Here is a 17,288-nt window from a genome sequence, read left to right on the forward strand (position 1 = left end):
ATACATACACACACTCAAACATAACACGCCGAGTTAGATCAAACCGAAAGATAACCCTAAATTCTCTGGTAACCTAACGGTCAAGCCTCACCCCTCTTGCACATAAACACACACACACACAGTCAGCAGCAGTCCTTCCTGACAGTTAGTTGAGACAATAAAACACTTGTCAACGTGTCTGACCAGGGTCAATGCCCATACGCTGAATATTACAGTCCACCTTACCAGGGTGTGTGTTTTGTGTACAAAGTAGGCCAGAGGATATGGAGTTCAAAACATCCCATGTAAGCTCAAGGCTTTGTTCTGCAGTTCCCACGGCAACCAAGGAGGGGTAAAGTGAGAGGGGAAAGGGGGCGAGCAAAGGAGAGCGAATTATGCTCAACTTACGACACAGCAAGACAATGTCTTTCACAAGAGCCGGAGTTTCACAAGGTTCAATGTAAGAGCTGTCGTACGCTCGGACACTGTGGAAGTATTACAGACACTCTCACTCAAAAAAATAAGTTTGATCATCTGGTCACTGACTGAGGCTGGTGGTGTGAGGCTTTCAAAAAATGTCTCATATTCAGACGTGTTTCATTTATTTATCAAATAAATAAAAGAGGTTGTTTTCACAAGCGTTGCACACAGTGGTGTGATACACTCTGAATATGTGTCCCTTGATTTCTCCTTTAATAATAGTGTCAAAGTGGGTACAAACATCAGTGAGGCTCAACTGACAAATGTTTCTATTATCCATGAATATACCCTTATATATACTTTTTTAAAATAACTTATTTAGTTATCAGATCCCCAGTCTTAAAGTAAGTAATTTTATCTGGTGACCAGAAAAAAACTATTATTTAATTAACTAGTGTAAATGTGTCAGAGTAAGGGGTGTTTGTGTGTATTTATGTGTGGGGATATACACACACACGCAAACTCAGATAATAGGAATTAGAAATTGCATGCATATATGAAATGTATGCAATTCATATATGTATGCATTTAATAAAAGGGAAAAGGTAAAGGGGAAGTTAGGGGTAATGGGGAGTCGGGGTTAATGGAGTAGAGTTAGTGATTGAGGTTTGGTGTTGTAGGTGTAGTTTGGGTGAACCGTGTGTAGGAGGATTTAAGTGCATGATGAGGTTGGGTGGTGTGGTGGTTGGAGGTGTAGCATGGAGAGATCAAGTTCAATTGAATAATTGGAGGAATCTTCTTCTTGGGCTTCCTGGGCTCTTGGACTTCGATCTCATCCATCTGCCTCTCCAGATCAGATCATCAAGCCACTGCTGGCTCCTTCCTCGTCCTCATGGGTCTTCTTGTCGTTATTGAGAGACTCCAAGAGAAAGGACTTTTCCTCCTTCCACTGGCGCCTCTCATTCTCCAGGTCCTTCTTAGCCTGGTTCAGTGCTTCCATTAAACTGGAGGTTTCATCCTGCTGCTTGGCCAGGAGACAGAACCTGTCCTCCTCCCACTGGTGTCTTTGGCGCTGCAGGTCCTTGTCTGCCTGGGCTGGGTAGCCTGAATTCTGAAAGTTTCCCACATCAGCTGGGCCAAAATCATCCCAATCTCTTTCCGCTGTTTCCTCTCAGCTTCCAGAGCCTTCTCTAATAGTCCGATTTTATGTAAAGCTTCCCTTTTTGTCTGTCTCTGTTTGGAAAGCTCAACTATAAGAAATCTGTGCCGGAGGTTTGCCTCCTTTGTTTGTGTGTCCAGCAATTTGTTCAATTGCTCTAAGCAGGGCTTCTTTCTCCTTGACCAGTTTGGAGATCTGCTCCTACTTTTCTCCTGTGATCAACTGAAGCTCAAGCTCAGGGATCTGGAGCAGAGCCTGGTTGGTCTGCTCACAATAGGCCTCCACACTGGGTCTTTGGACTGACTTGCAGGTTCTTGCTCTGCTGTCACAGTGAGCTCTGATTCAGCTATTAATTCAGCTGCAGGCTCTACTTCTTGAGGTGCTGTGGCAGGCTCTGGCCTTTTTGAATGAACAACCTTGCCCAACTCCTGTCTCATCTGACCCTATTTAAAATATCTTCCCAGCATGGCAGGATAATCGGCCTTGTCAAGAGCCTAGCAGTACACGAGGTTGCTCCCCTCTTGGAGGTTCTTCCTCCACAGGTTGAGGTTTCTCTCTTTCCTCTGGATGCAGGCAGCTGGTTTCACAGATGGCTTGTGTTCAGCAGTGTGGTCTTTTTGCCGGGCTGGTCTTCAGTCTTGACATATTTTTTTTGTCTGGATAGAGGGGAGCACCTCCCTGACTGTAGGAGTTCCTATATTCTGTGCCTTCAGTTCAGATTTGAGTGGGTATGTTTGCAGGTAACCTATGCTCAACCATGTACTGAATGTCTCCTGTGTAGACACGACGGTTCATTTGCTGCTGCTGCTGATCTGCTAAACGTGCTGCTCATGATATGTTTGCTCAAAAGATTTGTCCTTTATCTGTAATGGCACTACAGAATCACCACAGTCTCAAAGAATATGAGACAAACTGGTTTCGAACTTCCCATGAAAGTATTTAGTTTTATATGTATAACTACAGTCATTGTGTAATGGCGCTTCCAAAATGTGGGTGAACTACGCTCAACAATGTACCTGAATGCCTGCAGTGTAGTGACTCGCTGCTGCTGATGATCTACTAAACATGCGGCTAACACACACTTTCTGTCTAGACACAGGGTAAGAGTGTCCATTCTTGAATAAAAGCTCTGTTTTCATTGTCTACTTTTCCCTGTCTCGTGTTGTGTCTCGTCTCTGCTCTCTCCCCGACATGACGGAGTCAGTCGGCAGAGGCCTGAAGCTCCGACTTGCCCAAACACAGAGCAGAGTGACTCGCTGACCACTGGTTTATTCAAAGTTTATTCAAATTAAACATATTGCGTGTCCAAATTTCACCAAATTCGACACTGCACTCCTTTTGTTCCCCAGCAATGTATCTGCCAAGTTTGGAGTCCATCAGACAAATGGTTGAAGAGATGCGTGAAGGACATACAGACATACCGAGATTCCTTTCTTTAGTAGATACAGTATTTAGATCATCAATTAATAGTTTCATTCATAGTTTGATAGTAATTTTTCAAGCAAATAATATTTTGTTGTTCCAGCTTCTCAAATGTGAGTTAGCTGCTTTTCTTTGTTTAATGAGATGATTAGGTTTTAACTATTCATAAATCAATCGAATTTAATTTATTGATGAATAATGAAAATGATTGCTAGTTGCAGCGCTGTTCAAATTCATAGTGATATTAAACTAAGAAAAGAAGCAAATCCTCACATTCAAGAAGCTGCAACCAGCAAATGTTATTTTTGCTGTTTAAATAGTCTTTGATTAATTTTCTGTTGATAAAATGATCAAATTAATTAATGCTGATTAATAATGCTGATTGTTACAGCACTTGGTCGGACCAGTTGGATGGAAAACAAGAGTGTTAATAGCTTAGAATAATTCAGAGCTTGTGATATCAGGTTACTGTTCTCTGTACAATAGAGAGGGAACAGAAGGGAAGTGACAGACACCCCCCCCCCCCCTCTCACTAACACACACACACACACACGGTTAGCGCTTTGTCACTGGGGAGACCAAGAGGATTCACTGGACCAGCCTCTGTGTCTGCTGGGACATCATCTAATTAGGAGAAAGCCAACGCCTAGTGCCGTATGAACAGCTGGGTATGGTGTGTGTGTGTGTGTGTGTGTGTGTGTGTGTGTGGTGTGTATTTTGATATAACCTAAGTCACACTCAAAGGTTCATAACTCATTGACTTAAGGTTATACTATAAGGTATGTGCATGCACGTGTGTGTTGAGGCCAGGGTATTTGACTGTGGTTAGAGATTAACCATCATGGACAGATTAACCCCATACTACCCAGAATGACCCACTTCACAGAGCGCACACACACACACACACACACACACACACACACACACACACACACTCACAAACTGAATGAGCAGCAGATGTGATCTTTATTGTGTCTGACCTGCATGTGTGCATGAGATAAATACATGATAAAAGATGTTCCAATACTATTCTTTCCTTCCCAATACCGATTCCTGAACTTGCATATCAGCCGATACCGAGTACTGGTCCAATACCACTGTATTAAAAAAACATTTTAACAGCTGCATACTGCTGACCCTGTATGGATGTGATATGATTGCTATCTTTCATGTGATGCATCTTCAAATGCTTTATAAGATTGCTGGTGTTGAAATTTGCAAAACAAGTGCCACCCCTCGAAACTAAAGCCTTGCATACTGTACACGTTGCCTTTTTACTGGTGGGACTTTCCAATGTGAAACTACTTTAAAGTTTATTAATAAATTACGTGGTATTGGTGCGCTTACTCATCGATACTCGATCCAGCATTTCAGGCAGTATCGGAGGCATTTCCAATACCGGTATCGGTATGACAACAACTCTATATGATTCATGTTATGCCGGATTCTGTTATTGGGACACTATGAACCAAATAATGACACTCTTTGTTTTGGTAGGGCTAAAGGATTCAGAGAAAATATCCTACTGTTTTTCTGACCAATTTCAATTGAGATGATCTTCCATAAATACATCTCAATGTCTGTATCAGCGGCACGCAGAGCCTCAAAAAAAAAGGTAGAGAAGAAGCCGAATAAGTCCATCAATGAATTTATTTAACAGATAGAGATCAACATTCTGGGAAAAAGTCTCCTTGAAGATAAAAGCATAGTATCAGACATGCACCAAGCATAATGACCAACTTGTCTCGAGACCAAGACAATGATAATGTGGTTGAACGCTCCAGAAAAAAACTACTTAGTACAGTATGTGTGACTAAATAGTCTCAACTCTGATGTCTAAGGTCAAGAATGAACTTCCATGCTCATATTTAGCTCAAACTAATAAGATAGCATAATAATGACAAACTGCTGATCAAATCTGATAATGTTAAATCAATCTTAATGATATGTGACTGACAGCCCTTGAATGATACTGTGGTGTTGACAGTTCTGCACTGTAGCTGCAGTTTAGTGAATGGATAGATGGTCAGACTGTTCAGACACCTGCTGACCACCTGTATGAAAATGGTGTGATGAGCTTCATACTTCTCTCTTTGTAAAACACAACATGCAGCACTTTCCTCAAAGCTTTATTTTAAAAGGCCCTGCACAGTCACACAGGTGTTTTCACTCACTGTCTCAGGATGAAGCTGGGCAGAGCTACCCTGGAAAAGACATTGTTATACTGAGGTACATGCAGTCCTGAGAAGAGGTCCAATTAGACAAAAGTGAAAACACTTGTGTGGGTGTACCTGTGTGTATGTATGGGCTTAGAACAAGGGGTTGGGTGGGTTACTTTTGCAGCACAACCCAAATAAACTGGATTAATGGGCAATCAAATAGGTAAAAAAAAAAAAAAAGCTGTTTAAACTTCTCTGTTTTAAAAGGCTCTGCACATGTGTTTTCATTTATTCTGGCTGATTAGACTGGCTGAGGTTGAGTAAAGCTATACACAGTATGTACCAATAAGAATAGTGTAACAGGTGTGAAAAAAGAGTGTGATAAATCTGAGCATCCATTTGAAACTATTACATAAACCCCACGGTGTTATTTAGCTGCCAACTAACACACATTTCACATGGATACGCTATTAAATAATCTTCCTAGAGATTAAAATCACCAACAACTATATGCAACAACCACATAAAAACAATAAACTCCCAGCACTGTGTGGGGTTAGAGCTTAGAGGAAGTGTGATGGTGTGTGTGTGTGTGTGTGTGTCAGCAGAACATGACTGCAGCTCAACCAAATCAACTACATCTGAGCTCCTTATCGCCGATTTATACTAAAGACACGCTTTGTGTTGATGCACACGCACACACACACATGCAGGATTTATGCTTCTGGCCAACGGCTGTAATTAGCTTTGAGAGGATGGTCACATTACATCACTGGGTTTGGCATTAAAACACATGGAAAAACTAAACACAGTACACACACATGCATACAGGCATTTGTCACTGCCTGGTTTTGACAACACTGCTGTTTTTGAAGCAAAGTTCGGTACAATAAAATTCTCAGTGTCTTAATCTATGTGACAAGTTTTCCGCTTATGGAAAGTAACACAGTGCACAGCCAGGCGATTGTTTAAAGTGACACTCAATCTAAAAATCTATCTTTTAAAAAACACTCTCCCCCTATGAGAGTGTTAATCTTCCTGTCACACTGGAAATGACCTCTGCTGTCACTGCTTTACTGCAAACGGAAACAGGTAACACCTTCTAAATTTGAAGGATGGCTAAAGGAAGTACTGAACTATATCAAACTTGAGAATAAGAGATGATAACTTGTTTCACAATGGAAACCCTTTATGAAGTGAGGCTGTGTTCAGCCTGGATTCACAGCAGTAACAATGGATTCAATAACATGTTTTTGCAGTGAAGAAAAAACTTGAAGCCGATCCTGCATCCCAATCTACTTCTCTGCTGTTCCTCCTCCTCCTGTTCAGGATGATTCAGTCACATTTTGACCAAAGGTTTAACAGCTACAGCTCATATATCATAGTTTTGGCAGGAGTATCACCAAATGGTCTGCCTCTAGTTTCCCCACATCAACAGACAGGGTACTGGAAGGCTTAGATTCCTGACAATCAGGCAAAAAAAACCCAAAACTACTCATTTTTCCCCTGACTTTGTGTATAATGACTTTCAGAATTCTATTAGACAAGGAAAAATTGTTTCCTTGGGATCAAAGACATGAAATCAAAGTCATCAATATTCTAAAGCAGAAACCTAAACATACATAAAATGTATTGAAGGAAGTTGGTATTAGACTTTCCAGCTTGAAATGCGACGCAAAAGTTGTTGTTTTTTTATTTAAAAATATAAAAACAAAGTTTTTTCTTCAAGGAAAATTCTATTGCCCTACTGAGTAAGTACTTCTACAGACCAGTTATTATGTTACTGGAGCATCAAGCCTCTTCACATAACCTTCTTGAATTACAGCTCCACTTAAAAGGCCACAATGAGACCAGACAGAGTGGAGTGAGTGACTTTTGTAGCATAAGACAAGTTTCAAGATGTGTCACTGAATACTGACTTATCTTCTTATGTCTTCCTGTTGCAACTGCTTTCATCACTGGTGCACCAAGGGTGCTATTTCTGCATTGTTTCAATCTTTAAATTATTCATTTAGTAGAAAGCATCATTTTTGATCATTCCTTTTGGAGAAAGTTAGTAAGTGTCTTAGAGAAAATCTCACTGTAAACTCTCTTTTAGTAAATTAATTCTAATTCATCAGAAAACATTCACATCTCCAGAAGTGCCCTGTGTGTAGCGTCATCTGATGACAACAACTAAATAATTCGAAGGACAAAAATCCCACGCACTATTGGACTGAGTCACTTCCTGGTAATATTGATCACTGCAGATTATTGGTTGTTAAGCAAGTATACTAAAAGATGATTGGCCAGCAAGTTCAAAGTTGATCGATACTGATGTATACCATCATAAATACAGCCATGACTGACACACACGCGCACTGATTTGATTTAGGGATGTATATGTGTGTGTTTGCCTGAGGGGGACGTTGAAGTTTGTAACATCAGATCTATAAGTACATGTCAGAAGATATACACATGACAATGATGATTTGCCTCCCAGGCAAGCAAATCAGCTGAGGATTCAATCACAATAGCATCTACAACAGACAGAGACAGAGACTATAAATTGTCTAACATTAAAATACTACAGATGTCATCTACAAATGAGTATGAAGCAACTGGAGTAATTGATTAGCAGTTTATAAAAAGATCACTGAAACTGAAACTAGTTGGTTCACACTCTTTTGCATGGCTGAAAAAAGAAATTAACATCTGTGGTGCTGTGATATAACTACTGAATATAATCATGTAAGTGTGGATTGTTGCTTGGCTATTGTAGTGCAGTTTGACCCATGAATGTTGCCGTAGTTTGTGAGCACACTGTTGGCACCGTGTGTGTGTGTGTGTGCGTGCATACCTGGTAGTACGTCCTGATGTGTCTGGTGAGAACAGTTAGGTTGTGAAGGCGAAGCGCCATATCATTGTTCACATTCTTGTTCAGCCTCTGATTGGTTGGGCTGGGGTCACTATGGAGGCAAACACACACACACCCAAGAAGCACTTAGATTGACGTTATTAGTGGCTATTTAAGACAAAGATTTATACACACACACACACACCCCAAGTGCAGAGTAACTATTGTGTTGGAGAAGGATTTATGTTCACATCCACACATGTCCACATGTCGTCCTGTGCCAGACTGATCTGCATATGAACAGAGGAGGAGGGGGGGGGGGGGGGCAACACTGTCTGACTGACCTACCATGGCTGTCATGATGTCAGTTTGATGTCGGAGCTCATTCACCTCTAATGGAAACTACTGCAAATGTAAACCAGTGAACAGACTTCAAGACACCTTAATGGTAGGCCAGCAAAATGAAAGTCTGTTCACAAGCCTCTTACCATCTGAGCTCCTGGAGTGTGTTGTACCAGTTATTCCTAAATCCATCAATACATTTATATGTAAAGTCTATCTTAAAATCAGCTGCTAGGATGTGTAGCGCTGTTCAATCAACTATGTAAACAGGAAGTCACCAAGAGATATATCAGGTTAGATTTACAAATCCTTAGTAACTGTGGGTATTACTTTGTTTCTGTCTGCATACAGAGAGAGTTAGTATCATTCTTGTACTTTAGAATGAGAGGAAAATATCCAATTATGCTAACCTTAGCAATGCTTTACTCATTTAGACGTTATTCGCATGAAGTTTTGGAATTTGAGCTACAGTGTGTTGTGTTATTTTTGTGAAACGTCATTTAAAACCAGTTCAAAGCATTATTAACAGCATTTTAATCAGGTGTCTGGTCAGATATGTCAAACAAATGACATTATTTCTTTTCCTTTTAGATACGGGCACTTACTAGAAAGCTAACGTTAGTTGGTTCAGTTAGCTACACAACATGTATGACTGGCAGTTACTCTCTATGCAACAACTAGTTTGTGTGGTTACCATACTGACTCATAAATCTCCTCTTGAAAAAAACAGTTTTCAGTGCTTACACTTCAACTGACACTTCCAACTTAATTTTTACCTACATTTCCACATTTTAAAAGCTTTCAGCATTTTCACTTCAAATGATGTAACTTCACTCTGTGCTTATACTTAAATGAACAAGATGTCAACTTGTTTCAGTGGTTTCAGTGTCATTTCAGCGTCTTTCAGTAAATGTATTTTGACCACAACCTCAACTTCAGCCTGTCTCAGTCTGTCAGCTATTTCAAATGTTTCGACTGCACATCTTCAGCAGCAGACTTTTCTACTTCTGTTTTATTTATTTAAAACAACAACATTTATTTTGCACTTTTATGGTCGATATAGAGGTCTGAAACAATAACGGGTTTACAGACTGACTGATTTAACAGCTGACTGCTTCTCTGACTGACTGATTTGCCAACTGTCTCTGAGTGCTTTTCCTTTAATATTGCTCACAGCTCTTCCATCCTGGCCTCCTCCTCTCTAACCCACTTTCTCATAAACCCCTACCAAGTCCTAATCACCCCCCCAGTCAGCCCAGCCTACATTCAGTGTGTGGAGAACAATAGAATGATTATCATTGTTTCTGAAGACAATAACTAACATATGAACATGTGGTGTGATTGGGGACAGAGGGCTCTCTGGATGGGGCACACAGCAAGATTTAGATTCCAAACACGTAGGTATGTTTCATTATTATTATCATTATTATTATGAGGACCGTATTAGTGTCCTGGGGTCCAAATGCTTTAAGAAGCTTTTCCACTCCAGTAAGAATTAAACAATGTGTTTGGTGATATTCTATAATTTACTTATTGTCAACAAATCCCATGAAAAGACCAAAACCAACAATAAATGGATCCTACCTACAAGTATGGTCTGTATAGCCAAAGCTTGATATATCTTATTACAACTCACTTACAGTACAAAAAGGGAGAATCTAGCACTGAGGTCCTGTATGACTGTCAGTTAGTGTTGCAGTGGCAGTTTTTTTTCCAGAGCTGCACAGATTGAACTAAGCCTTATATCTGTAGATCCAGTCTCTATCTGCTGCACCACAGTCTTACCTGCCTGCTACACACCTGCCTGTGGAAATCCTGAGTCTCAGTGGGAACTGACTGAGCTCAGCTCCAAAGGGACCCTAATTGGTAAAACTCACACTCCATCTTAAAACACAGTGTTTCTTGCTGCAGACCTGAGCAGCACATCTGGCTGTGACGTTTCCAATCTGAAACCAGCGAGTCAGGATGTGGTTGCACAAACACACTTACAAAGGCACACACAGGAAACACTGTATTCACTTACCACTTATACACAGGTCCAGATACACAAAAAATACACACCAAAGGATAATTTGACTGACTCATGCTGTAAAAACGTGGAACTCTCGCTTTTTTTGGCGCTACCTACATGTGTGTCATGATCTTGTGCAGGAAGACGCCGTTCACCAGCTCCATAAACATGTTGACCCGCTCCTCTGAGCCCACGTCATCACATGGACCCAACGGACCCAACGTCCGCACCTAGAGACAGACAAAGACAGAAAAGAGGAGACACTCCATCACACCTAGAAATGTCCTGTCTTGATGTTTTTCTTTTCAACTAAATATGCTGGTGACATCCTACGTTATTCGGTAATGATGTTTCTAGTCATGTATTGGTCATTTGGTTGCTGTTGTTGACTTTCAGGTTGGCGGGGACAAAGGTCGCCATTAAATCAACTGTGCTTCAGCAGTGGATGTATAAAGAGAACTGGATATATGGTGTTGGCGGTGGGGCTCAGTGACGCATGGAGGCAAAAAAACACTTCCCACTGTAAAGAAATTACCCAGATGCATGCATACTGCACATGCTCTATAGACCCCATACCCCCATGGAGCATGCTCTCCAGAGACTTCCGCCTGTCGTAGATCACCACAAAATATATTGTCATATCGCACAGCCCTACTGTTGAGGCATTGAACCGCAACCTTAAAGGCTAAATAGTGCCAATGTATGTTTTCAAAATGAAGACCATACTACCCGTCAAAAAGACAATGTCGGTCAGAGGGTTTCTTCTACCACAAAACCACAATGTCTCCGATTTGATTCAGTCCAGGGACTTTTGCTGCAGGTTATACCTCTCTCTCTCCTCATGTTTCTTGTCTGTATCTTTCAGTCACAATGAAATAAAAGGCTAAATGCTTTAAAAAAAAAAAAAAAAACTAGGGTAAACATTAAGGATGCACCATTATGATCCATGTTGGTGCCAATACTGACTTAGCTAAGTGGATCTAGCATCAGCCAGATGTGACAGATCCACATTAAATACCGTGTCTTTGTAGATGTCAGTATTAAATTCAGTGATATTTTGCTGCCCAGGGACTGCAGATGTAAAGTAGCTATATAGATAACTCTGGCCCGACGGCTGTGTTGTGCATGGCCCCTGTTAAATAAACTAATATACTAAACTCAACTCAACTGATTCCACTGGCACCGCAGCAATCTCTGACCTCATGTTACCCAAGATAAAAAATATCCCAGCGTGTTCTGCATACTGAGATCTACAAATGTCAGATTCTGGAAAAAGAGCACAGATGGTACTTGCTATCAGCAGATACCCTGAGTTGAAGTTGAATCAGACTCCATCTAGCATTAAAATTTAAAATGAGCATAAAACAAATTCTGTATCACCCCAAGACACGTGTTAGAAAAAGTGAAATGAGCTATTATATATAACCTCTAGAGAAGAAAATAGTGACTATTTATTTCTAGAGCGATGTTCAATACAGTGAGAGCCTGCTTGGAGCCTGCACTTAGTGATTAGAGGAACTGCAGCTTTACAGATATTTAAAAGGCACCTTCATGGCCACACAGCCACAGATAACTGCTGCTTGGTTGCAGCTTTGATGATCTGTACAAATTAACATTACTGGCATTAAAAATATATACAGCACATTAGATTTTTTCAAGTTTTCACTTATTCAGAGAGGTTTTGCTGAGAGCAATGCTCTCTTTTTCAGGAACGCCCTGCTCAAACTCACACAGTTGCACAGCTGGAAGCTGCCCAGTGCAACCACAGTCTGATCTGCTGGCCACTGAGCAGCTCCACTGGAGCAGTAGAGGATTAAGGGCCTTGCTGAAGGCAAGCAATGCTCTTTCATTTTCCCCACCCAGATATATCCCAAAATCCGGTCCAAGGATCAAATCCGGTCCAGAGACTGTACTGGTGACCTTCTGGTCTCAAGCCCATTTCTCTAACCCATGAGCATTAAGAAGAAAAGAAAGTTTGAAAAGGTGAAAGTTGCCCTGTGTCGCCTTTCTACTGTGTGGCCGAGTGAATTGTGTTCGTCCGTGTCCAACAAAGACGGGAAAAATAGGTGGTTGACCGGTCAGGTCAACAGGATGTGAGGTCACGGGGAAACAGGAAGAACCACAGGGTTAACAACCTGTTGACTGCTCTGCTGGGTGTCATAGTCTGGGCTGGCCTGCAGGAACTTCAACACGGCCACACAAACTGTTATCTATAACAAAGTCTGTTAGGGATTTCAAACTACCTGTAAAACAAACATAACAGACCACATTGAGATAAAGGTGCATAAAACACAAATATATTATGTTAACAGTGTGTTCAGTCTAAAAATCATTTCAGGAGGTTTACAATCACTTGTTCACTCCCAGCTTGAAACTGTGATGTATCAGTGAAACCAGCTGCTGTTCTGCTTGCTCAGAAGAAAACCGTGAAGACTCACAGCACTCAATGACAAGTGACTGTTTAAGCACTTTCATTCTTTTTCACTCAACAGAACAGATGTACCACCAGGAGACTAAGTGCATCTGGGTTAACAGATTCTTAAATAACATCAACATTTTAGTGTCAAGAGGTGATGAAACAGCGGCAAATGATGAGTTAAGGTGCACCAGATGTAATCGGTGAGGCAGAAGAAACAGAAAACAGTTAAGAGTGGGAATTAAATGTGGAAAGTCCCAAACACACCATCAAAAAAATCTCTCAATGTAAGGCTTTAACATTGAGAAATATGTCCCCTCTCACTTCAGTGTAACACAGAATCAACGCTCAATGATTACACTAATGGTGCAGAAGAGAAACTTATTATAGAATGATGCATTAGGGGTCAAAGTGCTTTGTTTCCACTAGTTAATGAACGGTAGTTGGTAAATTGAAAATGTGCGTAAACTGAGACAGCTAATAGAGCAGAAAATAACAGCTCCCACTCACCCAGACCACGAGCGGTGACTCCATGAAAGAAGCCAATAACTCGGACACAGTCACATCCATGGCTGCTCGAACGGCTTCCGATCAATCAATCAATCGATATCCGCAGCAGGCTCGCGGTAGGTCTCCACACCGGACAGAACAAAGCCCCCGCGAGGCATCGATCCCCCCCGCACGAGCTCGCTCTCTCCCTCTCTCCCCCTCTCACTATTGTCTCGCGCTGCTCCGTTTCTTTAAACACCGGGTTTAAAATTGAAAAACAAGTTTAAACGTGACAAAAACTGTTCGAAAAACTTCCAACGGCGCCCATGTGCACAGAGAGTGAATTCCAGTCAGTTAAAGTGGGTAAATATCCAGTTTGTTTCCCGGCTGAAGGTAAAAACACTTGATCCAAACTTCGCAGGACAGTTGTTCACGTTGCCAAGGCTACAACGACTCGGACCGTAAAGCAGCGAAACCGCTGTGAAAATAAGAAAAGAAAAATAAACGGAGTAGAAAAAAGTAAAATGCAATATTGAAAAAACAGTTAAAAGAGTTGTTTCTGTTGTTTGCTGCTACATCTGCATGTCTCTTTCACCTCTCTCCTCTCCGTCTCTACATCAACCTGACTGTGAAAGCAGAGGCAGGGGCAGGGGGCTGACTGACAGGCATACTGACCAATCCACTACTGCACGAAGCGTAATTCCCGCCCCTTGCAATAAATTAACCAATTACAGTCCTGTAATTTAGAAGCGTTTCTCTGAGGCTGACGTCACCGCCAGACAGAATCAAGCAGCCAGAGTTTAAACGGAGCAAGATAGTTCCCGTCCTGACAAGTGGTTTCCAAAACTACAGTTTTTAGGTATTTTTTAGTTGATTTTTGTCAGCTACTGTCATATTTATTATCTTTCCAGCCCTAGTTGGTCAGTGTTTTTTTAAGTTACCTTATTAGTACGTTAATTTCGCATCTATGTCATTGTACAATACAACAATCAGCTACTATATTGGCTATCTAGGCTACTGTTTTGTACATTAAATATAAATATTACATTAAGTTGGCTAACCAGATACATAGTTTATTTGCCAACACCTTCCTATTTGGAAGTCATCAGCTTAAAGCTAACATTTATGTAGCCTATATGTTTCTGTCAATGTCTTTTATTAAACTGCATTGGTGCCATGGAAACATTTCTAAATTATGTTTGAAAGTGTTTCAAAAAAAATTAATGACAAAACAATAAAATAGGCCCAGAAATACATCTTTGTTATTCCTATTGTTTACAAGTGTTTGAAATATTTCCGTTAGCCCATACAGATGGGTGTTGGGGGTAATAATCTTGCTTTGCCTCAACACTCTCTGATCACTCTTACAACAGGTTGAAAAGAAACCAAAGATCAGCTCAGATCATAAGGGCACAAAGGCCAAATGCAAACTAGCTGTAACTGATGACATGAAATACAAGAGCTGAGGAAGTTGCACCAATAAAATAGAAAATAATGATAAAGTTGTACTTCAGCAGATCATATGTATTTTTCTATGGGATTATTTTATGAAGTCTGGAAGTTTTTATGAAGGCTGCTGTCTACCTTGAAGAGTGAGTGAAGTGTTAGTGAAAATGTTCCTTTGGCCCAGTCCAAGTTAACCGACCTTTAGAGAGGAATTTAACTGGAAAGTGAAGTCAGGTGTTTTGATGCTGATCCCAGTGCACTTTGGCTGCATTACATGTGGAGGAGTGATGGGTGGAGTCTGGGTCATTTCTCTGGAAGACTCAAATCCAGAGTGTACTTTTGATTTGGCATGATCAGACAGGAAATGGCAAAGATTTACATCACCATCCATGTAAACAACCAGACCAAACATGTAGCAAATACAAAAGTTGCAAGATACAAGGAATGCCTCATTGCACGACTTTACCTTTGGGCAAAAGTGTTTGGGTACAGTGTTACTGGAAAACCGCTTTTTCTGAAGCAGTGGAGCTGAGTGAGTGCAGCATGGCAGTGGACATTGTTCTACCTTAAAGAATACACATGGCATCAATAATCTGGATGACAGCACCAACCTGTGGCCTCTTGGTGTTACTACATTTACCACAGACAACACTATGACCATTTTTTGTTTCATTTGATTGGGGCACATGGACATACATAAAATGGATTTGAAAGTACTCATACTCCATTCACACGCCATAATTAAATACCTACATTCATTCTCATTGAAACATGATGTGCAAACATCTCTGTCCTAAATCTTTATAACAGGAAATAAAAGCTCTTAAAATTCAGCAAATTATCAACATAGAACCAGTGTCAGCACCTACTTACCCCAATGGCTGAAGAGAAGAAAAAATAATACATACATTCATAAATAAAATATAATCATAAAGAGTCAGATTATGAATATTATTAAACTAATATTACAACAAATATTGACAGAACACTGCTCAGTGTGCTTTCTTTTAAATGCAGTTATATAATATACCTATAATAATGATAGTAGTCATGATAATGAGAGTATTCATAGTAATAGTAATGGGAGTAATAAAAAGAAGTTAGCTATAATCCTTCAAACTTTTTACAAAACTATTTCTGACTACATTGACATGACTCATTTTAAACCAATAGCAGCAATGAAGTTGGAGAAGTTAATTCTAAAAGTGGTGATAATAATGCATAAAAAACATTGATTACCTAAAAAGAATTAAAAGAATCATGGCAGTATACAAAAGTATGATTCCTTTTAAATTAAATTTTAAGACTGAAGTGCTGTGTGTGTCCAGTCATTTGTGCCATTACAGGCCTTTTTCACTGTAGACATTTGGTTTTGTAACAGCAGGAAAAGCACAGGTGTTACTAATAACATTAATAATTCAATTGAAATGTCCCAGTAGAGGCAGCCAGTAAGCCGGACCCTGGAACTGGAGCACCTAAATGGAACGTAGCCATCATTAATCTTATTAATTACAGCTCTGCTTTTCCAACTATGACTTGCCAATAAATAAAATGTTGTGAAAAGGTTTATTGAATGGTAACAGCATGTAGCAGTGTTGGCAACTAAACAGCAATAACTGAAGGTTTAAAAAGGTCAGAGGTGATAAAAACAAACCAACAGGGGGGTCCAATACATCCAGCATAGAATACACATGCAGCAAATGATAATGAGCTCATAATCAGCTGCATGATGCCTGTGTGGGACTAAGATATGAAAAATGTGTTCTACTGGAGGCTTATGAATAAAAATCTATAAAATGTTTAAGTAAACGTGTTGTTGGGTCTCTACAGTCGCCCCATGAGGATTCAGTTCTGTCAGTATTTTGAATGTCTACATGTTCCTGTTGGAGATTTTGATCCCCAACCAGAGGATCTAAATGCTGCTGAAAGTTTGAGTTGATGCTGTTGGCTCCACAGACTCTGCTGGATGCAGGGAACCACTCTTTTCTTCTTTGATTCAAAAGTTGTAATAATAATCCCTAAATTGTTTTGACATTGCTTAAAGGAGCACTGCACTAATGTTTCATGTCAAAGTCATAAATCAAATGTGCTACTAATGGGAGGACTGCTACTGATCCTGTGGAAACAGCTGTATAATGTCTTCTGTGGCAGTGAAAAAGCTTTTGAAGTCTGAGAAAATGAATCCAGTGTTGAGTCATTTTGGCTTGGGTTTAAAGAATCATTTTGATTACAGCCTGAATCACAAACTGGTTGCATAGAGTTTGAAAGATTGCATTATGGGAGGTGTAGGAGTAATATAGGGGCATGATACTGGTTACTAAAAGTCAGGATATTTAAATCACGGTATGGAAGTGCAACATTAAATTGCTGGTTTGCACCTTGAACACATACTGGGTGATAGTAAACATGTACTGTATATATGAAAAATGTGACTAAACAGTATTGCTGCTGATGAGGAGGAACACAATGCTGGTGGAAGTTCCTTCTTGATCTCAGGAACTGTATGAGTGACGGAATATTCTCAACTCAAAGATCCACTTTGCTAAGTTTCTCGAAGCTTTCAGCCAGATTTTAGGGCTTTCAGCAGTGGATGAAACTGGTTTAGATGT

General features: G+C 40.3%; 1 protein-coding gene across 2 annotated transcripts in view; it reads right to left on the reverse strand.

Moving 5' to 3' along the window:
• ccdc88c (coiled-coil domain containing 88C) overlaps positions 1–13,872 on the reverse strand; it is a 46,255-nt gene extending 32,383 nt beyond the window's left edge. For both annotated transcript variants that reach the window (XM_044374770.1, XM_044374771.1), the window contains exons 1-3: positions 13,255–13,872; positions 10,446–10,558; positions 7,979–8,087 (exon numbers count right to left, since the gene is read on the reverse strand). In XM_044374770.1, coding sequence (XP_044230705.1) covers positions 7,979–8,087; positions 10,446–10,558; positions 13,255–13,314 — 282 coding nt within the window. In that variant the 5' untranslated portion in view covers positions 13,315–13,872. The remainder of the gene's footprint in view (positions 1–7,978; positions 8,088–10,445; positions 10,559–13,254) is intronic.
• Between the last annotated feature and the right edge of the window lie 3,416 nt (positions 13,873–17,288).

The sequence above is a fragment of the Thunnus albacares genome, chromosome 15 (assembly GCF_914725855.1).
Source record: "Thunnus albacares chromosome 15, fThuAlb1.1, whole genome shotgun sequence".
Taxonomy (NCBI): domain Eukaryota; kingdom Metazoa; phylum Chordata; class Actinopteri; order Scombriformes; family Scombridae; genus Thunnus; species Thunnus albacares.